General features: G+C 34.3%; 1 protein-coding gene across 1 annotated transcript in view; it reads left to right on the forward strand.

Annotated features, from left to right (window-relative positions):
• LOC129514645 (low-density lipoprotein receptor-related protein 1B) overlaps positions 1-25,115 on the forward strand; it is a 1,831,349-nt gene that overhangs the window by 1,785,228 nt on the left and 21,006 nt on the right. Inside the window, exons 85-86 of the mRNA XM_055333402.1 lie at positions 7,036-7,210; positions 11,314-11,418. Coding sequence (XP_055189377.1) covers positions 7,036-7,210; positions 11,314-11,418 — 280 coding nt within the window. The remainder of the gene's footprint in view (positions 1-7,035; positions 7,211-11,313; positions 11,419-25,115) is intronic.

Here is a 25,115-nt window from a genome sequence, read left to right on the forward strand (position 1 = left end):
GACATCTGGCTTCCATGAATATTCATAAACCTGTATATATACAGCCATACAGCCCATATTTTATGGAGTCTATTAAGATTCTCTAAAAATGGGGATCCCTGGGTGGCTCAGTGATTTAGCGCCTGCCTTCAGCCCAGGGTGTGATCCTGGAGCCCAGGGATCTAGTCCCACATCAGGCTTCCTGCGTGGAGCCTGCTTCTCCCTCTGCCTGTGTCTTTGCCTCTCTCCCTCCCTCCCTCTCTCTCTCTGTCATGAATAAATAAATAAAAAAATCTTAAAAAAAAGGATTCTCTAAAAATGATTAAAGGAAGAAGTATTTCCTTATATTTCTGGTTTCTTGAAAAGGAAAAATAGAGAAAGAGAGAAAGAGTGCAATAATGGTATCCCTTGAAAATTACTTTATTTCCATTGCAGAAAATAGCCATTCATTTATTCTCTAGTTACTATGCACTTAATTACCATATGAATGCTCTGTAATTATATATCCATCGTTGTCCTTTAGATTACATGATTGTGTGTAGTGCTACTATGCAGTTCTTAGTGTAATTGCCCTACAAAGGTTATAACAATTTTTATATTGTGAATATAAAGTGTTAACATATAATTTCATGGTAATCCCTACTTTCTTAGCACAGATTAATTGCATTTCATTATTGCTCCTTTTATCATATGTGAAACATCGTGATTGTTATGCCATTCAGGTCAGTAAAATGCTTAAAACTTAGGGGATGGAATGTTTCATAAGAAGGAAGATTTTGTTGGTAATAATATTTATAGGCTCTTGCCACAGTGGATATTTTTCGGATCAGTTTTGGTTCTTTTTCCTTCTTGTCTTAAACTTTCAACTGGGTTGTCAGCTCCCTGAGAGCTGGTGGCCTTTCTCATATTTCTGTCCTCTCCCTACAGCTCCCAGTATATAATTAGGCAGATGCATGTTCCTCAGCAAATAACCAACTATGGATTCACCATTTCCATTTATTGTCATGGTTAAATTACTCATGTTGTTCAAAACAGGATCACCATATTGTTTTACCAGCTTTACTTTCCATAAATTCTAACTATTCTTTCTGAATGGTTACTGGTTGATCTGGTTAGACTGTTTCATCTTTGGCATCCAACCCCTTCCCCTTTCCATGACCTACAACAAAAAGTGTCCTATCACTTATGTTTTCTTTTAATTTGTCTTCTTTTAGTCTACCACATCTTTAAAACTTTCAGTTCCAATAACTATTAAGCCAAACTTAAAATCTGGGGAAAAAAAAAGGGTTATTGGGTTGTGTGTCTCTGAATCTGTGTCTATGTCTGTGTGTCAGAAATTAGAAGACAGTCCTTTTGCTACACACCTTGGTGTTAACCAACCACAAACATCCCTAACTCTGTTTTCTTTGGGAGGAATTATTAAGGGTTTTTTTTTTTTTTCCAGTAACATGTCACTTAGTCAAAGCTGAAAATAAAAAAACAAAAAGCAGAATGCTATAAACTTCTGTAAAGGTAAATTCATAGAAATAATTAAGAATCATGGTGTTACAGGAGTCACTTAAAAGTATTGATATATTATGGGGTGCCTGGCTGGTTCTGTAGATAGAGTATGTGACTCTTGATCTCAGGGTTCTAAGTTCAAGCTCCATGTTAGGTATAGAGATTATCTAGAAATATGATCTTTAAGAAAAATATATTCACATATTTTACTTAGAAAAATCTTTGTCTTATAGAAAGATTACTTTCAAAATGTTTTTAAGTGTTTTTAGTGCTTTAAAGTGGTAAGCTCTTACAGGATAACTATTTTTTAGGGTTCTGGCTGGTAAGTATTCTTTCAATGAGCACTAAACATTTCTGTCCACTTCAGAGCTTATTTGGTCAGGGTGGAATCCTTAGAACCAAAGGGAGCAGTTGCATACCAAAGGAGTCTTCTTATATACCATTCTACTTCATACTTTGCTAAATTTCTGCTGGATTAGGAAGTGCTAATGAAGTATTCTTTTAATTAGATTAAATAGCTGAAGAGAGACCTAGAATTTAAATATGAATGTGTAGTGATTATTTGGGAGTATATAGAGAAGTGACACTGGTAAAAATATTGCATATATTTATACATGTTTTGCATAGAGATGCTTGCAATTCAAGGTGGGTTAGAGCTGAGAAGAGAATGAGAGAGAAACGAGGTCACTCTCCAATGATTTATTGTACATTGTTGTCCTGATATTGAGACAATTGGAGAGAATGTGAACTTTGGTTGAATTATCCATTTTATAAATTGCACCATCAGTTGTACCAATTTTTTTTCCTGGACTTACGTGTAATATGTATCATGATTAAAACTGAAATAACAGAGAACACTTAAAGGAATTATTTTGCTTTCCAATTTATAAGTATCCATTGCTTACATGGTAGTTAAAATAGCAGATGACAAAGTCTCCTATTAAAGAAGGTTACTTTCTCATGTGTTCAGGAATCCTGGAGTTAGGATTAAGAAATCTTTAAGACAGAGACAGAGAGGGAGAGAGACAGAGAGAGAGATGAGTGGGGGGGTGGAGAGGGAGAGAATATGCATGCAAAGTATTGGGTCCTAGAATCCTAATAGTGGTGCAGAAAACAATCCAGTTGAACATATAAGTCAAGCAACTTCTGCATGCTCCACATCTGAGACCTAATAGTAGGAGACAAAACATTTTCAAAGAAAGGCACTGGGAAGCAACTCTGGCAGGGTCAGAGTATAGTGAGCAGCTCTCTGTCTCTGAAATTCAACATAGCGTCAAGTGTGAAGCATGTGAACTGGGGAAAATGAAATGTCTTCCATTTGAATATCTGTAGAGAAAGAGTTCTGAGTCTAAAATGATTTCTGCCTTTTTTAGAAGGAAAAAAGTGGCATGGCTTAACGGCATGCAATTTAGAATTATTTGTTAAAGTGCAAATTCTAATATCTGCCTATTTCACAATTTTATCTTAAGCAAACATTTCTTTTACATTCTTTGGATTCCATTTTATGCCATGAGGCCAATCAACTGCATTGAATAATGTGCCTCTGACATCCTAGGAAAAAAATACTGAAAGCATTAAAGGGTAGAGAATTTTCTTTAAAGCATTGAAAGCAGACCATGAATTCCTTTTAATAGAAGTGTCTATAAAGAGAAAACCTATTTAGCCTAGTTAGCAAATTAACTAGAATTTCTAAAATATTGTAATTGTAGTATATTTGCCATTAGGTTAGAAAAATCCTTTTGTTGAAGCATAACAAATAGGAAAGTTTAAAATCACCAATTTACAGTTCAATAAGTTATCATCAGGTGTACACACCAGGGTAAACCAACATGCAGGTAAAGAATAAACATTATTAGTACCTCAGATGCTCCCTGATGGTCTTCATCACTATCCCCTCCCTTCTCCCCAAAGATAAGTCCTTTTTAACTTCTAGAACTCTAGATTAGTTTTGCCTTTTGAATTTTATATAAATAAAAAAATAGTGTATATATCTTTGCTCCAGATTTTTTCTCCTTCTGTGAGATTCATCCATGTTATTGCTTATAAGCTGCACTGTTTTCATTTTATTATTTATCTATGATATTAATGTGTGTATATATACATACATATATTTGCACGTATAGTTCACTGTGTGAGTGAACCACAGTTTATCTTTCTTCTTGCGATGAACATTTGGATTATTTTCAGTTTGGGACTATTTCTAAAAAGGTTGCTGTACATATTATCTACATATTTTTGAGCACATATGCATGCTTTCCTCTTGGATGTATATTAATAGTGGAAATGCTAGGTCATAAGGTGTGGGTATGTTCAAATAGAGTAGATACTGTTAATTGTTTTCCAAATCAATTGAACCAATTTATATTTCTACTAGTAGTGTATGAGAGTTTCTGTTATTTGTTGTCAATTAGGTGGAAGTGCAGTGATATTTCTTTGAGGTATTAATTTGTACTTCCCTTTTTAAAAAAATAATGTATTCATTTATTTGAAAGACAGAGAGTGAAAAGCATGAGCAGGGAGAGGGGCAGAAGAAGAGGGAGAAGGAGAAGGATATTCCCTTCTGTGCTCCGAGTCCAATGTGGGGCTCAATATCAGAACCTTGAGATTATGACCTGAGCCAAAGCTAGTCGTTTAACCGAACGAGCCACCGAGGTACCCTTAAATTGTATTTCTCTGAACACCATTGAGTTGTATATATCCTCACATTTTTAATCTTAGTCTAAGCAGATTTAATTTATGCACCAAAATTACATATAGTTAGTAAATTGTAGGGAAGTATTTAACTTTACCCTTTAGCACTCTAGGCAAGGAATAACTGTTCCTTGCTACACTGTGATATAGTGCAATCATCAACCGCCAGAATGTTAGCCCAATTTTTTTCTATTTTCTAGGGTCTTCTCAGTGATGTGATTATAAAAACAAAATTCTAAATAAATAAATAAATAAATAAATAAATAAATAAATAAATAAATAAATAAAAATTAAGAAATAAAAAAAATTCCAAAATTTTGGATTAAAGATTACATTTTAATTAAGGATTACAAAGTTAGTTGCGAAATATGCTGTTTTAATGTCACCTGGATGGCTCCGTTGGTTAAGTGTTGACTCTTGATTTTGGCTCAGGTTATGATCTCAGGGTCATGAAATTGAGCTCTGCATTGGTCATGGAACCTACTTAGAATTCTCTCCCTCTCTCTCCCCTGCCCCTCCCACCCTGCTCACATGTGCCCTCTCTGTCTTTAAAAAAAAAAAAAAGGAAAAAGGAAGGAAGGAGGGTAGGAAGGTAGGAAGAAAGGAAGGAAGAAGCTATTTTACTTAAATCCAATCCTTTTACAACTATTGAACAACGTAGTCCTTTACTCATCGGTGAAATTTGTTTAATAAGAACACCATTTCTTATGTTCCCCAGTTCCCAAATTCTAGTTCCTCAGCCAGTCCCATGGGAATCACCTGGGTCCCATTTCAGATTAATGAATTTAGAATCTAGGCATGAGTGGGCAGTGGTAACATGAATGAGTACTGGAATTTACATTTGCAAATAAATCACTTATATGATTTTGATGAATTATCCACTATGGATAAGGACATCACATGAAGATCTTGGAAGGATACATAAGCCAATTTCTCTGTCCCATCAGACAACCAGGATGAAAGGATGACATTTAAAGCAATTGGAGGGGGTGAAATGAAAAGAGCTCTTTGTCAGTAAGAGGTACTGAACAACCTAAACTAATGAGAGTTATTCTTTAGAGATTTCTGCACTGAATAGGGGCAAGATCATATAAGCTGCTGATATTACATTCTTCATAAATACAAACAGAATTCGTAATGTGTACACTATAGCCACCAAGCCTGAAACAAACAGACACCATCATGGATAGATACTAACACTGACTTGGATTTTAGATCTTCAAGTCTCTCACCTTCTGAAAGTGCTACTTTTGTTAAATATAGCCAAAACCATGTTAATTGACTGAAGCATTGAATCACAATGAGGGTACTTGGCATAATGTAAGAGCAAGCATAAGAATGCTTGAAATAAATTTCCATAAATATGAAGCAAAGCTGTCAATAAATTTAATTTCTGTCTGATTTAATAAAGGGCTAGATAAATATACAAACATGAGGATTATAAATTATGTTTTAATTTTCCTCACCCACTATAACTGTCTTACGGCAGGTTAAAGTTTATAAATTGAGATTTTTATCTCAGCTAATCTCATTTAACATTGCTTCACAATTACTTAGCTAAAAGGAAATTGCAGCTTCTAAACACAAAGTCTGAGATTGATCCAACCAGTTCTTTTGCTTAAGATTATTGTATTATGAATTTCAATATTCTGAATGTGTTAAAGTATATGTTCATATATAAACATAGATATACACTTGTCTGTTCTTCAAAAGACTGAGTCAGAATGTCTAGTTACAAAGATAGTGTGGCTATTGTATTATTACATGATCTTTATTTTTTTCATTCCCACTCAAGAGGGATAGAAATATTTGAAGATGTCTCCTCAAGTAGTTGAGAAAACTATAATGTACAGTAAGAATCATCTTTCCAGGGGCACCTCGGTGGCTTAGTTGGTTAAGCATCTGCCTACAGCTCAGGTCATGATCCCAGAGTCCTGAGATGGATCCCTAATTTGGGCTCCTTGCTCCATGGGGAGCCTGCTTCTCCCTCTGCCACTCCCCCTGCTTGTGTTCTCTCTCTCTCTCTGTCAAGTAAATAAATAAAATATTTAGAAAAGAAACATCTTTCCAAATAAAAGGCTCACACCACATGGAGTTTTTCCCTCCATGAGGAGGGAAGTTTGGCTGGGAAGTTAGGCTCTCAGCTAGGAGGGGAACCACAAATAGTCTAGACTTCTGTTCACTTCCCACCCATGATGGATCAGTTTCCCAGTTTACTTTTCTCTTGGTATTCCATGAGAGACACATCTCCTTGTTTGCTCACTTGTCCGGGTGTTCAGAAATAGTGGCCCTGTTCTGCTGTGTGTAGAGGGAAACTTCTTTGCACCACAATGAGCTGATGCAGAGGTAGGATTCCCCCACTTACCACATACTACCCTGTTCTCCAGATGAAAAAGGTGCAAGGAGAAGAAACAATAAATGACGTCCAAAGAAATCTTGAGTATTTCTGTGCATTTCAGAATAGTAGTAATATTGTCTATTAGAAGGAAACTAAGGAACCTGGCTAATTTAAACTTTGAAATTCAGAACCGCAACTAGCATTCTATCAATATAACTTACCTTTTTTTATTTTATTTTTATTTTTTATTTTTTTAGCAGATGAAATGATGCCTGACTGGCAAAAAGAGGAATCAATAGCACTATTAAAGAATTCTAGTTACATGTTATCACAAACTGATTTTGTAAATTAATCTACTTATTGATTGGCTGTTTTTATATGTAGGTGTTTTAATCAATTTACTTATTTTTATATGTGTTTAATGATTGACCATTTTTAAATGTTAAGTGAAATGGTTACATTTATTGTGACAAAAGAAAAGCAACTTGTATTATAATGTATTTTTGTCTGTTGTGCGTTCTTCCTAGATGTGTGTCACCACTACTGTGTGAATTCTGAATCCTGTACCATTGGAGATGACGGAAGTGTTGAATGTGTCTGTCCAACACGCTATGAAGGTCCAAAATGTGAGGTTGACAAATGTATAAGGTGCCATGGGGGGCACTGCATTATAAATAAAGACAGTGAAGATATATTTTGCAAGTAAGTGGACATACAGCTTAATTTATTAAAGCATTTGAAGCCAAAAGGTTGTAGCAGTTAAGCAATAAATGTGAAAGTCATGTAAATTCTTTTTTATCCTAGAATTCTATAGAGTGACCATTGCGTCTTTGTTTTGTCTTATTTTGGTTTGATTATAGATCAAATTCAGTTCATTTCAAGTAAATTAACTTATTCAGCTCCTACTATGTGCTACTGGAGAACATGAAAATTCATCATATAATCATGTAATGATATGGTCAGATCATTCCCTGTATAGACTATTCCTAATAATAAGCAAGAAATAGTGAAATGTAACATACCTTCAAAAAGCTATATGCAATAGCCCTAAATTAGAATAGCTCAGGCTTTTAAATGTCTCATTATTATCATTGATGATGAGTGTTTATTTTTCTGTTACAAAATGAGCCTGTGGGGGAGAAGCAAAAGACCTGTCTACTGGAAATACATTTTGATCTTCCAGGTTTTATCTGACTTTAAGTATTATGGTCCAAAATAAGTAGAAGGAATAATGTTCCCTAGGAGGCAACTACAATATAAACTTCGAAGTTAGACTTTGATTACATTGCCTTTTGCCCTTTGGCTTCAAGATCAAGTGAATGGAAAACAGAGCATCGCAGCTACAGGGTAATGCCATTCAGATTCCTGTCGCGAAACAAGTTGATGCCACTGAGGTTAGAGTTCAGTCCTTACTCTGAACTTCTTTTAAAAACCTTTTAAAAGAAGGGCTTATGAAGCACTGGACTCCATCACTTGTCTTCCTTAGGAGTATAATAAATGAGAATATGAGATAGAGAAGCATGCTGTAAAGTGTTCATGCCATGGCTTCCACTGAGACAGCTCTGTGAGGATGCCAGCCCTGAATTATGTTGCTCTGCCAAACAAGGCCCAATAAAATTTTATTACAGACAGCATCGACATTTTTTATTTTTTATTTACTCTCATTTTAGAATTTACTCTAAATATGATTTGTATTATCATTATGAATGACATTTACTCAAACCCTCAAATTGGGTCATTTGAAAGTACATTATTTTTTAAGTAAAGTAATTGAAAATATGACTAATTATAAATATGTGCCTTTGATAAGTATATAAAAGCAAATGCATTTTCATGTAAACTACCAAAATCATATTTGCTCATTAAGCTCGTCACTTCTTTGTGATGAAACTTTAGCAAGACAGAACTTTGTTTCCATTAGTGAACAAACATACATCTTTCTCTATGTCCAATACACCATATCAGAAATGCACTTTAGTCTCTTGCTTACAACTCCATTCCATTCATATAGGAAATACTAGACTATCATCTAAGACAGGCTAAAAACTGCAATTGCCTTCCCAGTTTTCCTTAGGAAAGCTCATGTAGAGACAGACACCCTATTTCCATTACAAGGGGAAGTTCCATATGAAGAAAGAGTGAGATTCTTTGGGCTTTCAGTATTGCCTGCTTACAGAGAAAATTAGCTTCACCTAGAAACACCAGAACCTCATAATCTGAGCATGCCATGAAGATCCAACACTGTAATTTTGGACTCTTAAAGGATCCTTTTGGGAAAGAATATGTCAGATGGATAAATAAGAACAGTTGTTAGCAAATGAGTAGATAGAGGAAGTTTAAAAATAGACATATAATACTTGATCAAATAGGCTAGATATATAAAAGCGTGACAATGCAAACAAGACTCTGGGTATTCTGAAACAAATGAAGACAAACGTCTTAATTTCTATGATATTTTTCATCTTAGCATTAATGACATTCACACTATGTTAGAATTTCTGTCTCATAGGTAAATAACTTACACTAAAACAAAAACACAACTGAATTACAGTAAATCTTTTACTTAAATATGAAAATTCAAGCCTCCATCTATACTTGTGATTACAAATAGTCAGGTGTGTTTCTAATGCACAGTCTATGAGCTGTCAACTAGAATAGATACTCTGTCAAGTATAATAAGTATAATCTTTAAAAATGGAGCTAATTGTATATTTTTCTCCTTTGTGGAAATCCAAGTAAGTATTGATGAAGAAAGACTTGATCATAATTTTGAATAGCCTAAATAATACCTTTTCAATTCTTTGTGTGTAATGGACAACTGGTAATTAACTTTTGGAAACAGATATATCATAAACTGTGTGTGTGTGTGTGTGTCACATGCCTCCAAGAAATGAAATTATGAATAAAACTTGCATTAAAACATGAGCTGAACTCTTTGAAGCATTATAATGATTTGAGTAATTTGTATTTCACATTTGAAATATATACGAATGTCTGTCTTCAATTTAGGATGCAAATAAAACTATTAGAATGAGAAAGAGACAATATCTTTTATAACTCCTGAAAGCAGGAGATAAAAGCAATGAATACTTAAAATTTTTTCTTTCTGTTAAAAGCTGGTATTTGGTGTATAGTTATCTTTTTTGTAGGAAATCCTTTAATATAAAATGAGCTATGTTTTCTCTCTGGCGTTGTCCTTTTCATAGAACAAGAAACTGTAACTTTCTGCTCTTTGATTTTTAAGGAGGCTGAGATGGGGGACAAGGAAATCCAGATCCATTTAACATATCAGACACCAATACCATTAAATGTATACTTGTCTCACTTTGTATCCATATTCAAGGCCTCTAGATTTAAGGCATTCTTTGCTAAATCTTAGGAACTTTTAACTACTGCTTCCTTCTTCATTTTTGGCTCTACATTCACATATCTCCATTTTAGAGTGTGTGCATAGTTGACTCATTGCTTCTGTTCATCTTGAAAAGAAATGTGATTTTTAAAATCTAGGCTCTTAAAAAATACCTTTAAATTAAACACCTGGAAAAAAGATAAGCCATTTGGTGTTTTTTTCAGCAGCCTCACCACCTACATGAGGTGAAATAAACATTCACGGAATGAATTAATCAGGATCGCTAACTGATCATTTTAGGCATCTAGCTGATCATTGGGAATTACCCTGTGATGGATGTAACACAATAGATGTCCATCATGGAGAGGATCAAAGTGATCAGTGATATTGCAACCTGATTTACATGTCAAGCTTATGTCCAGATTTATGGTGACACCACTGATTGCTTCATGACACCTAGTGCAACATGATCTCATAACCAGAATAGTGGCATGATCTGTTGTAATTCTGCTTTGAGCCAAGGCTTATATGATTCTATCATCCTATTTCTCATATCAGAGATCTCTTGCTAATTTAGAATGTGGATGTACTTTTGTCTTTTCCCCCAATAATTTTCAATGTCCAATCTAATATTATTCATTTATACCAAAATATAACATAGCAAGTAAGAAATTTCTGTATTTTCCCATTAATGTCATGCTTGTTTTTTTTTCCATAGCAATAGCCATAGTGTTTATTCTTATCTCAGACATGTAATGTGCTGTGAATTAAAATAGTTTCCATAATTTTCCCAAGAAAGCCTAACTCATTACCTTGTTGCCATCCTACATATTGTTCCTATAACACTACTGTTTATTTTTTCAATGAACTTACCATGATTTTTGTGTGTTGGAATAAAAAAATTGACATTAATTACAATACATAATCAAAGAGAAACAGTGGGATAAAATGACTATCAGATAATCCTATATTTTCTTACAAAACCTGGAATCTGAAACTCCTAACAGTTTTTTTGGACCAGATTTTACAGTTTACGAGAAATAGCTGAAGCATTTGCTTCCAGAATATTTGATCATGTGATTTATAATTCACACCAATGTCACCAAACCCTAGTTATATGAAAAGGGAATAAATGAATGCTAATGTCTCCCTGTAGTGTAAGTGATAGACATTAGAGCATATTTTTTCACACATACATATAGCTATATTAAAATTTTATATTAAGCAAATGGGTTGAAAATTTGAAAATTACTAAAAGAAAACATTTGTCTTTCATCATTTTGTTAAAAAAAAAAAAACTTTGCCTCCAGGAAGTCTGTCTTTCTGAAAACTTACTTTTAGCCAGGCCTCCATTACTCCTCTATGATGAATATTCTCATCTGCAGAGAGTTTATGTCAGCTTTCAACAATAATGATGCCAGTAACAATGAGATTTCTTTTTTCTTTGTTGCTGCAGCTGCACTAATGGAAAGATTGCCTCTAGCTGTCAGTTATGTGATGGCTACTGTTACAATGGTGGCACATGCCAGCTGGACCCTGAGACAAATGTACCTGTGTGTCTGTGAGTATTGTATAATGTTGTGGGCACTTTGTGGAATGACTTTGTATGTACATGGAATCCCTCCTCTATTGTTCTCCATTTTATTTGGTGGTGGAGGGGGTAATCCATTTTAAATGAATGTTTCATGGACATCTCTGATCAAGTACTGTCCCTCAGTGGCTCGTGTGCTGCAAAATCTCCTCCTTCATCAATTTGCTAGTGATTTCATAAGGAAGAGCTCATTCAGTTATTAGCATCATACACATTAAAGACATTCACAGATCTTTGAAGTTGGAAATGCCAGGGAAAATTATTCTAATTTCATTGACCTTATTCAGATAAGGGAAACCCAGGCATAATCATATTTGTGAGCACTTGGTACTTACATCCATTCTTTTCAAAAGAACTTGAGGTATCTTTTCAAATGTATAATGCTATTTGATGTTTGTATCAGGTTTAGAGTGTTATATTATGTCAGCCTAGTAAGCCCCTGTCTCCTTTGGAATTCATGAAGTTGAATCCGGGTTTTTAAACATTTGGAATGTATTGGAGATTCTCTGCTTGTGAGAAAATCTATAATTTAGTATTCTTCCCTCTGTCCATGATGGACAACTGGAAATAAAACCATTCCACTTACGTGGTTTCTATTTTGAGTTTTCTTTGATCACCGCTGCACTAGAAGGATGACGTCTACCTCTGATCCACATCCACGTTCTGTCCCCACCTTGTCAGAGCAGTATGTGATGAGTGTGAATGAGAGAGAAATGAACGTACTTTACAAAGTTTTATTCATATGTTACTATCTCTGTACGAAATAAATTTGAAACATATTTAGAAAAAAAAGTCAGACGCTTTATTTAGCTGTATTTTACTGAAATTCTGCAGATGCTCTGTGGGGTTTAAAAGTCAGCGCTGTGACCAGAAAGAGAACCCTTGTGATCACTACTGTCAGAATGAGGGGATTTGCACTTTAACTGCGTTTAATGAGCCGAGATGCAAGTAGGTTTAACCTTCCACTTTACCACTGCGCTTCGTGTGACATCATTTCAGGCCACAGTTCATTGGTTTAAATCATGAACATCCACATGCATTTCACAGTGTATACTTAATCTCGGGGCTCATCTGTGTCACACACACTTAACCTTTGCTTCGCTCACCGACAAGTGTATGCGCCACAGTCAGCTAGAAAGTCTAGAAATATAACAGAGGGAATGAAAAAGCTCATGGAACTGTCTAATAAAAATACATTTCCTAGAATAGTCGCATTTAATTAGGGAAGTACAGAAGCGGGGTTTTTAGACCCTATTGCTATAGTCTATACTATATTTGGAATAGTGGCTTCTTTTCAGTAACTGACTTTTCGTTTCAAGTGCTGATGAAATAATAATACATTCTTTTGTTTCCCAAATTTTCACCGAGAACACTCTTTAACCAGAAAGACTTCTTTATAGAAGAAATAGGTATATGGTAAAAATTTTGTTTCCTAATAGTTTAAATCTTTCTCTCCTAATTCAACTAACTTGTCCATGTCAAATAAACTTATTTGCTCTGAGAAATTTCAGGGACCACCTTTGGGGTAACTGTCAATGTTCATCATGATGGAAGTTATTTCTGCATTTTGTATTTGAGCTTTAGAGATGGATCATATGTGACATCCCCCTTTATATCCCATCTCATAAACAGAGACCATGACTAGCACCTCATACTAACCCCATGGTGGTGTCACAGTGTACTTAGTAATGGTCTTGAAGCACAATTGTATTGAAATTCAGATGTTTCATTATCAAAACTCTACAGTTTTGTTCACAATCTATTTTTTTATTTAAAAATGTCATTATTTAGATAATTGTCCAAAAAAATATGAGAAGTGATTAAACTAATTAAACAGGGAAAAATTGGTATTCCTTCTTTTTTTCTAGAAGATATTTGAATATGTCAAACCAATATTCCCACATAAACTACATCCAAAAATAACACTTTAAATATTAGTCTACAAAGTGTATGTAAACTGATCTTTTAAGGCATTGACTTTTCATTCATACTCAGGTTTGCACCTGTGTAAGTGAAGACAGAGGAGGTTCTTCAGTTCTACCTCAACCTGGCTCCACCCTAAATTCCTTCAGCCATTCAGCAAATATTTATTGACCCTGAAAATATGCTAAATCCTAGACAAGTGAAGATGAATGGAATTTAACCTCCAGCATCAAGGAGCTCATTAACTAATGGGGTGAAAATTCACACACAACTAATTAACCTATAATAATATAAGTGTGAACACAGGTAAAAAAGAGAGGGCATTGGAGTCTTATCAGGGCAAGTGATTTGTTCAGAATGGGAAATGGAAGCTTAACAGAAAAGGCAATCTTTTGTGGTTTATGTAGTTCATGACAGTGAGGTTGGGAAGACCATTCTGCAAAGAAAGAATAGCATAAGCGAAGACATGGATGTGAGACTTAATGGCTTATTTGGGGAACTGTGAGTAGTTGTATATAGCTAGAATGAAGGGTAACTATAGTTGGGAGGGGGAGGGGCACAAAGACACAAAACTGAAAAGATAAATTAGAATCTTATTTATGCCAAAGTTAAGGGATTGCATAGGATCCTGAAATGAATGATCAGCCAAAGAGATTTGAAGCAGAGGCTTGAGATGAAGGAGTTGGCTTTTGAAGGTGATGCTCATTAATGTGTGTGGGAGAGCCTTGAAGACCAGCTGTAAGGGCCCCACCTGATAAGGTTTGGCATGACTTCATGAGAAAAGTGATGGGCACTTGAAGCTGGGCAGTGCAACTGGAGGAAAGAAGAGCAAGGGCAAGAGATTAGTGGATATTTCAGAGTTATTAAGTCCAGAGTGATTGTTAGCCAAACATTGATCTAGGTACCCATGTTACTTCATTTTCAGGACACCAGTAATGCCTATTCTGGGGCCCAGTCTTCATTAATCTTGTCCCTCTGCATTATGTCCAGGCAAAGTACACATAACATTTCAGACCCACCCTCCTTCCTTCCCATAAATAGGTGTAGGACTATGCCTGCCCACAGAATGCCCCTGTATCCCCAGAATCCATTTTTCATGGGCTAGCAGCCCACAAAAATGTTCTCCACTTTTTACTCTTACCAAGTATCATCAGAGGCACCTGGCCTTATAAGATGATAATCAGCCTGTTCTCTAAACTCAGTGAGGAAAAATACATTAATTGGAAAGATTTAGAAGAAAATTGTTTTACTTTTGCATATGTTAGTCTCTATGTGCATTTGGTTTTATGGAAATTTTGTCCATGCCTCTGTTTTTTACAACCTAAAATGTATTCTGATGGTAGCAGTAATTCTTACTGAATCCCTCAAATATCTTAAGCTATAAAAAGAAGCATAGAGGAGAGAATGACATTCTGCTGTCATTCATTCATTCATTCATTCATTTGCCAAATGTTTGATAACCTATAATGAAAGAGACCCTATGTAAATTCGGAAAGATAATAAGAGCTAAAGCTGACTTAGCAAATACTTTCTGCCAAGCACTATGTTAGGCACTTTATATATTTTATGTAAAGTTAGAATATTATGCTATTGTTATTATTATTATTATAATCATCATCATCATCATGTAATTGTTATCCTCATTTTACAGACTATAACGCTGAGGTTACATACTAAGAACGAATGGGACTCAAACAACATTTGTTTTGATTCTGAAGTTCATGCCCCGGTTATAACTCTTACACTGTACTACTCTCCTTATGCTATACTAATTCCAACATGGTTTTTACTTTTGAAGAACTTAAAATTTATTTTAGTAGATGAATGGGTTTAAAAAACTTAAAATTCCATTTGGCAATTGTTATAATAGTGAAGTGGGTGATGTGAATTAAGGAGGGCACTTGGCATGAGCACTGGGCATTCTGTGTAAGTAATGAATCACTGAATTCTAGACCTAACGCTAATATTACACTATACCTTAACTAACTGGAATTTAAATAAACATTTGAGACAAACTTAAGAAACAAAAAAAGAAATAAGACCAAAGTGTTGTGGGAAAACATCTCAATAGAGATCGATTAATGATGATTAGTTGGAGAGAGGAAAGCTTCATAGATGAAGTGATAGTTTCACAGTAAAAAAAAAATGTATAGTATTTGTACAGATGGGGAATGACTAAAAATCTTTTTTTAAGGAGATAGAGAATAGGTTTGAAAGTAAGGTGATGATTGCTGAGAACAGAATTTAGCCTATGTGGCAAAATAGGAAGAGAGAAGACTAGAGGGAGATATTGGGGCCACTTGATGAGGTGCATTTTATGCCATGACACGAGAGTGGGTTTATAGGAAGAGGAATAGAGGATTAAGGATGGAATCTAGAAAAAGACTACTGTTTGATACTGTATTATAAAGGAATCAACAAAAGTAAATGAGAAAAAAATAGAAATTGGAGGGAACTTGTCAAAGTAGATTATTTCAATTCAAAGGAGTAGAGAGTATGAAAGAATATCAACAGAAAGAAGAGAGAAGAAAGAAAGAAAGAAAGAAAGAAAGAAAGAAAGAAAGAAAGAAAGAAGAAAAAGATAAAAAAGAAAGTTCAAACAGTTTAAGGAGGATACGAAATTATAAATGGTTTATTGGATTTTGCCATTGGATGGCCATTAAGGGAAATGTTTTGAAAGTTCTATGTGACAGGAGAATATTAAGCCCTTGGGATATCTTCCTAATAGTCAATTATCCTTATGAGGGGAGCTTTTTGGAAACACAGATTTCAGCCTCAGATATCAATTGGTAGTGGTCACGTATTTTTATTGAAAAGCTAGTGTGTACTATTTCATCTAAAAGCCTTACTGGAAACAAAAAATTGCTTTAAAAAAATAAGATATAGTGCTGGCTTAAGTTTTGTTGGTAGTACATTTTTCTTTTTTTTCATAGAGTGGAAAACTATTTGAATGTGCAGGACTTAATACACATTTGGAAAGTCTATGAAGTATTCAGATCTATGAAGGTGACAGATTTTTTTTTCCACATAGAAATTTTATTACTGTAGCCTTCAAGTTAAGAAATAGATTTGTTCTTTGAAAACCTTCACTTTTGTCTCTTGATGGACATTTTCACTTATTACTACATATGGAGGAAAAAGAAAACTCCACAGAAAATCCTAGAGAAAAATAAAATCTAGGATTTTCTATGCTTATTTTGAGAGAGTTTTGATATTTTTAAAGTAAGTGATATCGCTTAGGTTAAAACCAAATTTAAAAAAATCTAATGTGTGCTTTCTTGACAATATTTTGGCTGTTATATGTTTTTTGTTGTGAGGTTTAAAAATCAATACTGTGAAGAACTATTCAACTCAGTATCAAGTTAACTGTGTATTCCTACATCTAAGATAACTTGCTAGGGTCAGACTTTCATTTATATGGGATTTAACTTTCTTTAAAACATTCACAGCATTATCTCCCAGCAATATTTACAGTACATTTCCTCTTCCAATAATAAAATCACGTTTGTAGCTACCCTACTTCTCCCATCACTACTAGCATACTTACACACACACACACACACACACACACACACACACAGCCTTGTCACATTACCACAGGACCATTCCACTCTTAGATGTTCTGCTCAAACAGCTCATTGAATTGAAATGCTTCTCCTTTTTTCCATTTACCTCTTATTATCCTAATAGTCTCAATTCAGATACCCTTTGTATGTGGCACAAGGAAAGTGAATAGTAAATCTTAACTGACTTGGGCTTAGCTAAATTTCTCAGAAGAAAAGAATCAAAATTTAATGAGGAAAGTATTTTATAATATGTAATATATATATGTATATTATATGTTATATATATTTACATATAACTACATGTATCACATTAGTCAGACGCAGAACCAAGATGGATGTGTGTGTGTGTGTGTGTGTGTGTGTGCGCGCGCGTAGAGAGAGAATGAGAGAGAAAACCAGGAAAGTCACTGGTGTAATTCAGTCCAAATCCAAAGTTCTGAGAAACAAGGTAGTTGAGAGTATAAGTCCCAGTCTAAGTCCACTATTGTTTTTGGTTTCTGTTCATTCAGTTTTTTAACACAATTAGACGCTTTTATTCTTAAGTGGTTGCCCAGTGTCCCATTGTCTGCATTTTCCCTACTTTATATAGTTAACCATGTATCATTCAGTTATTAAGTGTGCGGTTTTGTTCTTGTGTTCTTGTGTTAACTTCCCCCCCCAAAGATACAAACGTGTATCTAAATATCTTTGTAATTTCTCATTAGTTTTCTAGGACTAACACCTAGAAAAGGAAATATTAGGTCCAAGTGTATCTAATATATGAATGACACTAGCTATGATTTTGGGCAAGTGACTAATGTCTTTTTGTGTCACATTTTCCTTATCTGTAAAGTGATAAGTTTGGGCTAACCATTCACTTATAAGTTTATGAGACATAATATATTTAAATCTGAGTCCCATTTGAAGTTTTGCTTTCGACCTGGTTTAAAATTTGTTTGGAGTCACAACCACAGATACAAATTCTCCCCAAATTCCTCTAAAACATCTAAGAAGACACTGAGAAAACAAAATGTCCATTAGCAGCAACACTAAGAATAATAGAAAATCTGTTCATACTATGCAGTAACTGAGGAACTAATCATAAAATTTGTGGTTCATGATTAAATATTTTTATTCAGTATTTCTCTATGGTTTTATGATTTATTTTTCTGATACTTTAAAATAATATGCCAAAGTATAGCTAAGTGTATGAGTAGCCTCTTTATGCCTAAGCTCAAAAGATAATAGTTCTTTTCACTTATTTCTTATTATAACCCCTAGTCTAGTATATAAGACTATAAGAACTAGAATCTAAGGCGTTGGTTCCCTTGATTGGTTCATATTTTGCCCTCTCAGAGAGAACAAAAATGCTGTCAATCCTCTCTTCCTATAGCCATTCCTCAACAAGTATTTATTGAGCACCTGCTATAAGCCAGACAATATCCTAGGCACCAAAGAGTTAATCCATGAACAAAACACAAAAATATTTGACCTGTGTAGCTTAAAAGCTAATGGTTATCCCTTATTGGAGAATTAGGGTAATATTTACTTTTTAAAAATAGTTTTCTGTATAATCTATATTCTTTTTTAAAAAGAGAAGAAAAAAGGCAGTTTTTAAACTTATTCGTGCCATCTGAAAAGAGCGAACCAAAAAGATCTAACTCTGATAGTACATGGCTTCTGAAATCCTATCAATTCAGGCACTGACTGTTTTGAAAATGGCAGAGCTCCAAGACATTTCTTATAATATATATTATTGCTTCTTGCCCATGGCAAGAACCATTCTCCATTTGGTCAAAAACAAGATAGTGACGTTAGTTTTTATGTTTTACTTCTTCATTTCAAACAAAAGCTAAAAATAACGTACTATGAGCATTTCCCCCCAATCTATTACTTTGTCATTTTTTTTTCCTTTTTGGTTTAGTTAGATTTATATGGGTATCTGGTTTTTTGTTGTTGTTGTTCATCTTTTTTAGGAAAAAATGGTTTCCAAAGAAATTATCTCCTTTCTTTGATCATTCGTGTGTGAGAGTATGTGTGTGTGCTTCCATTTTTCATACTCCACTATGATATTCCAAATTTTATGGCTAGAATTGACCTCTCATCTGTGTGTGGCCTTTGGACATGGAACATATTTCTATGAAATTGGCCTGGGAATGTTGTCTGTTGTACACTCTATGGCTTCTTTAAATTTGTATGTCTGTTTCTCTCTGGAAGATTGTAAATTCCTTCAAGTAAGAAGTTGTGTCTGATTTATCTATTCTGCCCTAATAGCTAGCATATGTTCTGCACATAGTATGTTCTTAGCTAATGTTGCTAAAAAATAATGTCTTGGTGCCTATATTGTATTGTGAGATCTGACAGCCTATGATATGATCATCTTTCTGTCATCATTATAATACCACATCCTACTTTGTTATTAAATTTTCAAAACTACAAGAGTCAGGAAAAAAAGAGAAAAGTGATTGATCTTATCATGATTTGTTATTCTCTTTCTCACCTTTATGATACCATCTAATGCTACCCTGAGGTGTTTCCTGAGTGTTCTGGAATCCAGGTTAAATAGCTCTCTGTAAAGATCTAAGTAGGTTTAATTCAACATCTTAACTTATTAGAAAAACATAATTTTATTTGTTTTTGTTGTTTCTTCTCCTTGCTTTTTGTTTGTTTATTGTTTTTAGTCTGGGAATCTCTATCAAAAATAGACAGGGAAGAAGAGGAAAGTAAGATATAGCCCCTGCCCTTGAGGGCCTGTGAGTCTATTTGAAGAAAAAGATGAGGGAAGAAGGAACATGCCAGGGGCTCTGGGGATTTGAGTGATGTAAATAAATAATGCTTATAAAGGAGGATTGGACAATGATATTAGACAGTGAAATAATTCTGAGGAATATAGAATGCTTAGCGAGAAATTTGAAATTCATTCCATAAGCAATAGAGGAACACTGATAATGTTTGAAATATGGAATATCACAGCCATCTGAATGTTTTAGAAAGATTTTGATGACATGGTGCTGTGCTGGAACAAGAAGCTATGGGTTTGCAAAAAAAAAGGAGAGAGAGAAAGAGAGATTTAAAAATTAATCCCAATTTGCAATGAAAAGGACAAGATATTTTTCAATTTAAAAAAATGACTTTAAAAAAATGACTTTTTAAAAGTGTTTTGTGGTAAACAAGGCATACAAGAGCCGAGTGATAGAGGATATTATATCTCAGGATTGCAGTTTGTTTTGGTTGTTTAGTTTTAATCCTCTGGCTCTTTTGTCATCTTAATATGGAAATGCTAATAGCATGTACTTTCTAAAATTGTTTTAGAAACAACAGGATTAAGAAATATAATGTATGTAAAGAACATAGAGTATTGTTCTTCAACATAAACATTAAAAAAATTAAAAAGGAAAATCTTAAAGCCATTGTAATACACCAGACATACATGATCAGAACCTGGTATAATCTGGGCTTCTAGGAGTCTGAAGGTGAAAAATAAAGTGCAGCTTTTTTTTAAAGTGCTTCTTATTGAAAATAAGGGGCTATGTGGCATAAATAAAACGCAAGCAGTACACGGATAGTAACTGGGAGGGGACCTATAGTAAGTAAAGCCCAGCTCAAGTCCTATTGAGAAAGAAAGGACAATGGGTCTGCCCTCAATTTCCTTAGAACACACAGGAGAATTAGTTTCATAATCATTTTCAAAGTAGAATTTTTAAATGCAGAAAGATGCAAAACAAATATATAAATACCAAAGGGACATTCATTAAGAGAGAAATCTGCATTAGGTGTTTCATATTTTCTTTGGTTTTGTGATTGTTCCAATCTAATTATTTTATTAAAAGTTCAGCATTATTTTCTAAGTCCTTAGGGTGAGAAACACGTAAGGAAAATGTACAAGTACTAGAGAAGCCTTTGGCGGGACTTTTGGGAAGAGGATAACGAGTTCTGTTTCTGTCACAAATTTTAAAGAGATAGGAATTATTCTCTAGGTTGCAGTTAATTAAGGCCTTGGTTTCTGAAAATACTGGTCTTGCAGAAAGGAGACTACAGGGTTTGCTCTCTGTGGTCTTGCTGTCAGGCTGAGCAGCATTTCTCCATGTGGACCAGCGACCTTGTGGCCCCATAGAGATTATTTGAGAAGAACCAAGGAACTTGTCATGAGTGATTTCAAACAGATCACAACTTTTCAGCAGGGGTATTGAGCAATTCAACTTTAGGGGCCTTGGTTGTCCACGTTGTAAGAGTCAGGTCATTGCACATTCCTTATTTGCTTTCCTGCCCCTTGGCATATGTTCAAAACAGAAAATATGAGATGTGCACGTCTTTTGGAGTAGTAAGGCCAAGAAAAGCTGTCACATCAATAGCTATCCTATATGATCCCAGGTAACAAGTTGTAACTTGTCCTAGCTTTCACCATGCCGGCAGTGCCGTGGGGAAAACACACAATAGAGATATCACATCTTTCTGTACAAGTTTTTAAGTCTAGTTTCGCCTTGACAGTACAGTGGCACTACTTAACAAAGAGCATTTACTACAGAGTTATATATATTGGGCAGCTACAGTTATAAAGCTTTGATGTTCTCACATTATCTTCCCTTGATTTGGGGACACATAATCATATATATGATTTCACATAATCAGCAAATCAGAATAACCAAAGAAACCACAATATAACCACATAATATTTTCATTTGTTAATGTTACTTCTTTAACAATTAAATATTTTTTTCTATTTAGACTGCTTTCCCCAGATTTTACTGTGATAGAAAACAATAACAATTTCAGATGCTTTTAACAACAAATGCTTATTTCTTGCTCCTGTTCCGTTGCTGGGAAAAGTCAAGAAAACTAAATAGTCACTCTAAGGCCTCGTACCTGACCCCCCTCTAATTTTATACACTTTCCAGAAAAGGATCGGACACATATGGTTTAAATACCAATGTTGAAAAAAAAATACCAACGTTGATTTCAGAGTAAAAAAATAATTAAAGATTCCTTATACTATCATTATTTCAGAAAATTATGTTCTTTCTCCTTTTCTATAGTACGGCAGTAACAGACAGAAGTCATTATGTTAAAGGAGTATAAAATCCTAAGCCTAATACTTCTTCTAATGAGCATACAAATCAGACATTACAACTATGTAGATATTGGCATGAGGTATACAGCCTTTAAATTTAATAATTTAATATTCATATCATCATTTGCATTAAATTAAGTTAAATGATGTGTAAATTTTATACACATCATTATGTCATCTAATATACCAAGGAAGCTTTTTTTTTTTTTTTAGATTTTAAAATAATCAACTTACCTTGCAAAAAACAAGGAAGGAATAAGGAAAAATCTTTTGAGGCAGTAAAAGGAAAACATAAAAAATAGATAACAAACTAAAAAGGAAGTGGATTTGAGGGAAAAACAAAGGTGATGTCATATGAGGCGATATCTATGGCCAATGTGTGACAAAGCAGGAAGTATCATTCTCTCTTTCCTGTTACTATAAACTAAAAAACTGAAATGCGTGAATTGCCTATGAGGAGGGGAGGAGAGACTACAATACAGGTCTGTCTGATTCCAAATTCACACAAATGGCAATTTGTATCCCTGCATACCAGCATTTTAATTTCAGACAATAGTTTAAATTAAATTACATTTATTTTTAAATACTTTTAAAAAAAATATTTTATTTATTTATTTATGAGAGACACAGAGAGAGAGAGGGGCAGAGACACAGGCAGAGGGAGAAGCAGGCTCCACGCAGGGAGCCTGACATGGGACTCGATCCCGAGTCTCCAGGATCACACCCTGGGCTGCAGGCAGCGCCAAACTGCTGCACCACCAGGGCTGCCCTTAAATTACATTTAATTGCCATATATATATATATATACATATATATATGTATATATATATGTGTGTTTTCATCAGGCAAGCACTTTTAGAATTTTGGTCATGAAAGAAAAAACATTTCTAAATTACATTTAATTGCCATATATATATACATATATATGTATATATATGTATATGTGTATATATATATATATATATATATATATATATATATGTTTTCATCAGGCAAGCACTTTTAGAATTTTGGTCATGAAAGAAAAAACATTTCTTTGTTGACTGCATCCTGAGACAAGAAATGAAATATCACACAATTTGTATCATTAAATAAGTAAATTTTTTTCATGCCCAAGTTGCTAGAATGGGATCATCTGATTTTATAAAGGGAAGAATTAATGAGTGAAAGAGGGAAGGTAGGGAAAAAAGAAGCCAAGAAAGAAGGAAAGAAGAAAAAAAAAGAAGGAAAGAAGGAAGAAAATATTTGCCTATTACTGTGGTTCTTTTATATGAAGTGTTTCCCGTAGTGGATCAATATTCCTTTTAGTGAGAAAGGACTGACTGACAACTAATTGAAAGCAAGTTCTTATGAATGGCGCTACACATTCTTCATAAAATAAGCACCCCATGTTTATGAAACTTCTCTCTATATAGTCGCATATTTATATGTGTTCAACCATGCATCTTCCCTGCCTCATGGATCTATTCATTCATTTAGTTAAATGGCAACATACACACACTGACCATGTGCCAGAGACTGCTCAAGAAATAGAGAATACAGGGACGCCTGGGTGGCTCAGCAGTTGAGCATCTCCCTTTGGCTCAGGGTGTGATCCTGGGGTCAGGGATCAAGTCCCACATCTGGCTCCCTGCAGGGAGCCTGCTTCTCCCTCTGCCTATGTCTCTGCCTCTTTGTGTCTCTCTTGAATAAATAAATAAAATCTTTAAAAAAGAGAGGAATGGGAGAATACAAAGATGAATAATAGACAATCCCCACCTTAAGTTCATCACAATCTAGCATAGTTATAGGCAAATGCATGTTTTAGATACTTACCATATGGAAATATGCATATAGAATATACCATATTTATGATTGTATGCTGACCAAATGAATAAAAATATTTATAACCCCAAATTGCAGTTTTCTCCATAATGTAAAATTATGTAACTGTAATATTGTATGGCATTTTAGATTTATTGAAGATATTTGTCTCTACTTCCTAAATCAATTTTTACCCATTGCCTGCATAAACCTTCTTACCTTCAGTCAGAAAGTAATCAACATTTGGATTAGGAAAGAAATGTGTTAATGGGCATCTTTTGTCCTAAAGTCTCCTTGTTTCTGCCTACAACATGATTCTATAAATGTTGAACAAACCTGGTGACTGTTGTATGACTAACATCTACATGGGATATACAAATTGTTTAATTCATACTGATTGACTTTAGCAAATCATTCTCAATCTATCTCATATGTTTCTCTTTTTTTTTGATTACTTGTTTTATTTTTAAAAACAATTAAATGTAAAACAAATATTTTGAAAGTTTAGGTCCTAGATTTTGAGGAAGGCTGAAAGGTGGTAATTGTGAAGCTGATATTGATACTAACACAGGGTCCCTTAATCAAGTACAAATGATTGATGGGAAGCTTGCATGTTAGCTTTTGGAGAACATGTAGTAGTCTTGTAAGTAGAATAAAGGCTATGCTGAAGTATCAGAAAGCAGAAGACCATTTTCATGTCAGAATCGTTTTTCAGTGATTTGAGCTATAAATTAGTCTGACTAACATCAATATCCCAGCATATGAGTAATGCAATAGAAAGTAAATTAAATATATTTTTTAGAGAATTAAAGTTATATTGGACTTAAAGACATTCATACACTCAAAACCTTGTGATAACACCTCCAGATCTTCCTACCATTGCCTCAGATTTGCATGGGATTAATGTATCTTGAATGATACTTAAAAATGTAACAGTTAGATATGCCAGACATCCTCATAATAATTTGTTTCAAATTTCATCACTGGTACCACACAAAAGCCCTAAGAAATAAGAAGGGCATTCATGAGGTGTTTTTTTTTAATAGAAATATTCTTTATTGTTCACCTTTATCTTGTGCTAAATCACAAAATATTCAGGTGGTAAAATAGTTACTTTGTGTCCATGGCACTAAGCATAGAGAATTCCACCCCTTATGGTTTGGTAGTTTTTTAAGACAATTGTAGGATTGGCCTTTTGTCTTGGCAATGTGTAGAGAGAGCCCTCTAATTGTATTACAGCATACATTATGTTTTTCCTCTCACCTTTAGCTATAGCATTATTACCACTGTTTCTAACGTTCGCCTGCTTTTATGTCTTTAGTTACATC

Source organism: Nyctereutes procyonoides, unplaced genomic scaffold, assembly GCF_905146905.1.
Source record: "Nyctereutes procyonoides isolate TBG_1078 unplaced genomic scaffold, NYPRO_anot_genome, whole genome shotgun sequence".
Lineage (NCBI taxonomy): Eukaryota > Metazoa > Chordata > Mammalia > Carnivora > Canidae > Nyctereutes > Nyctereutes procyonoides.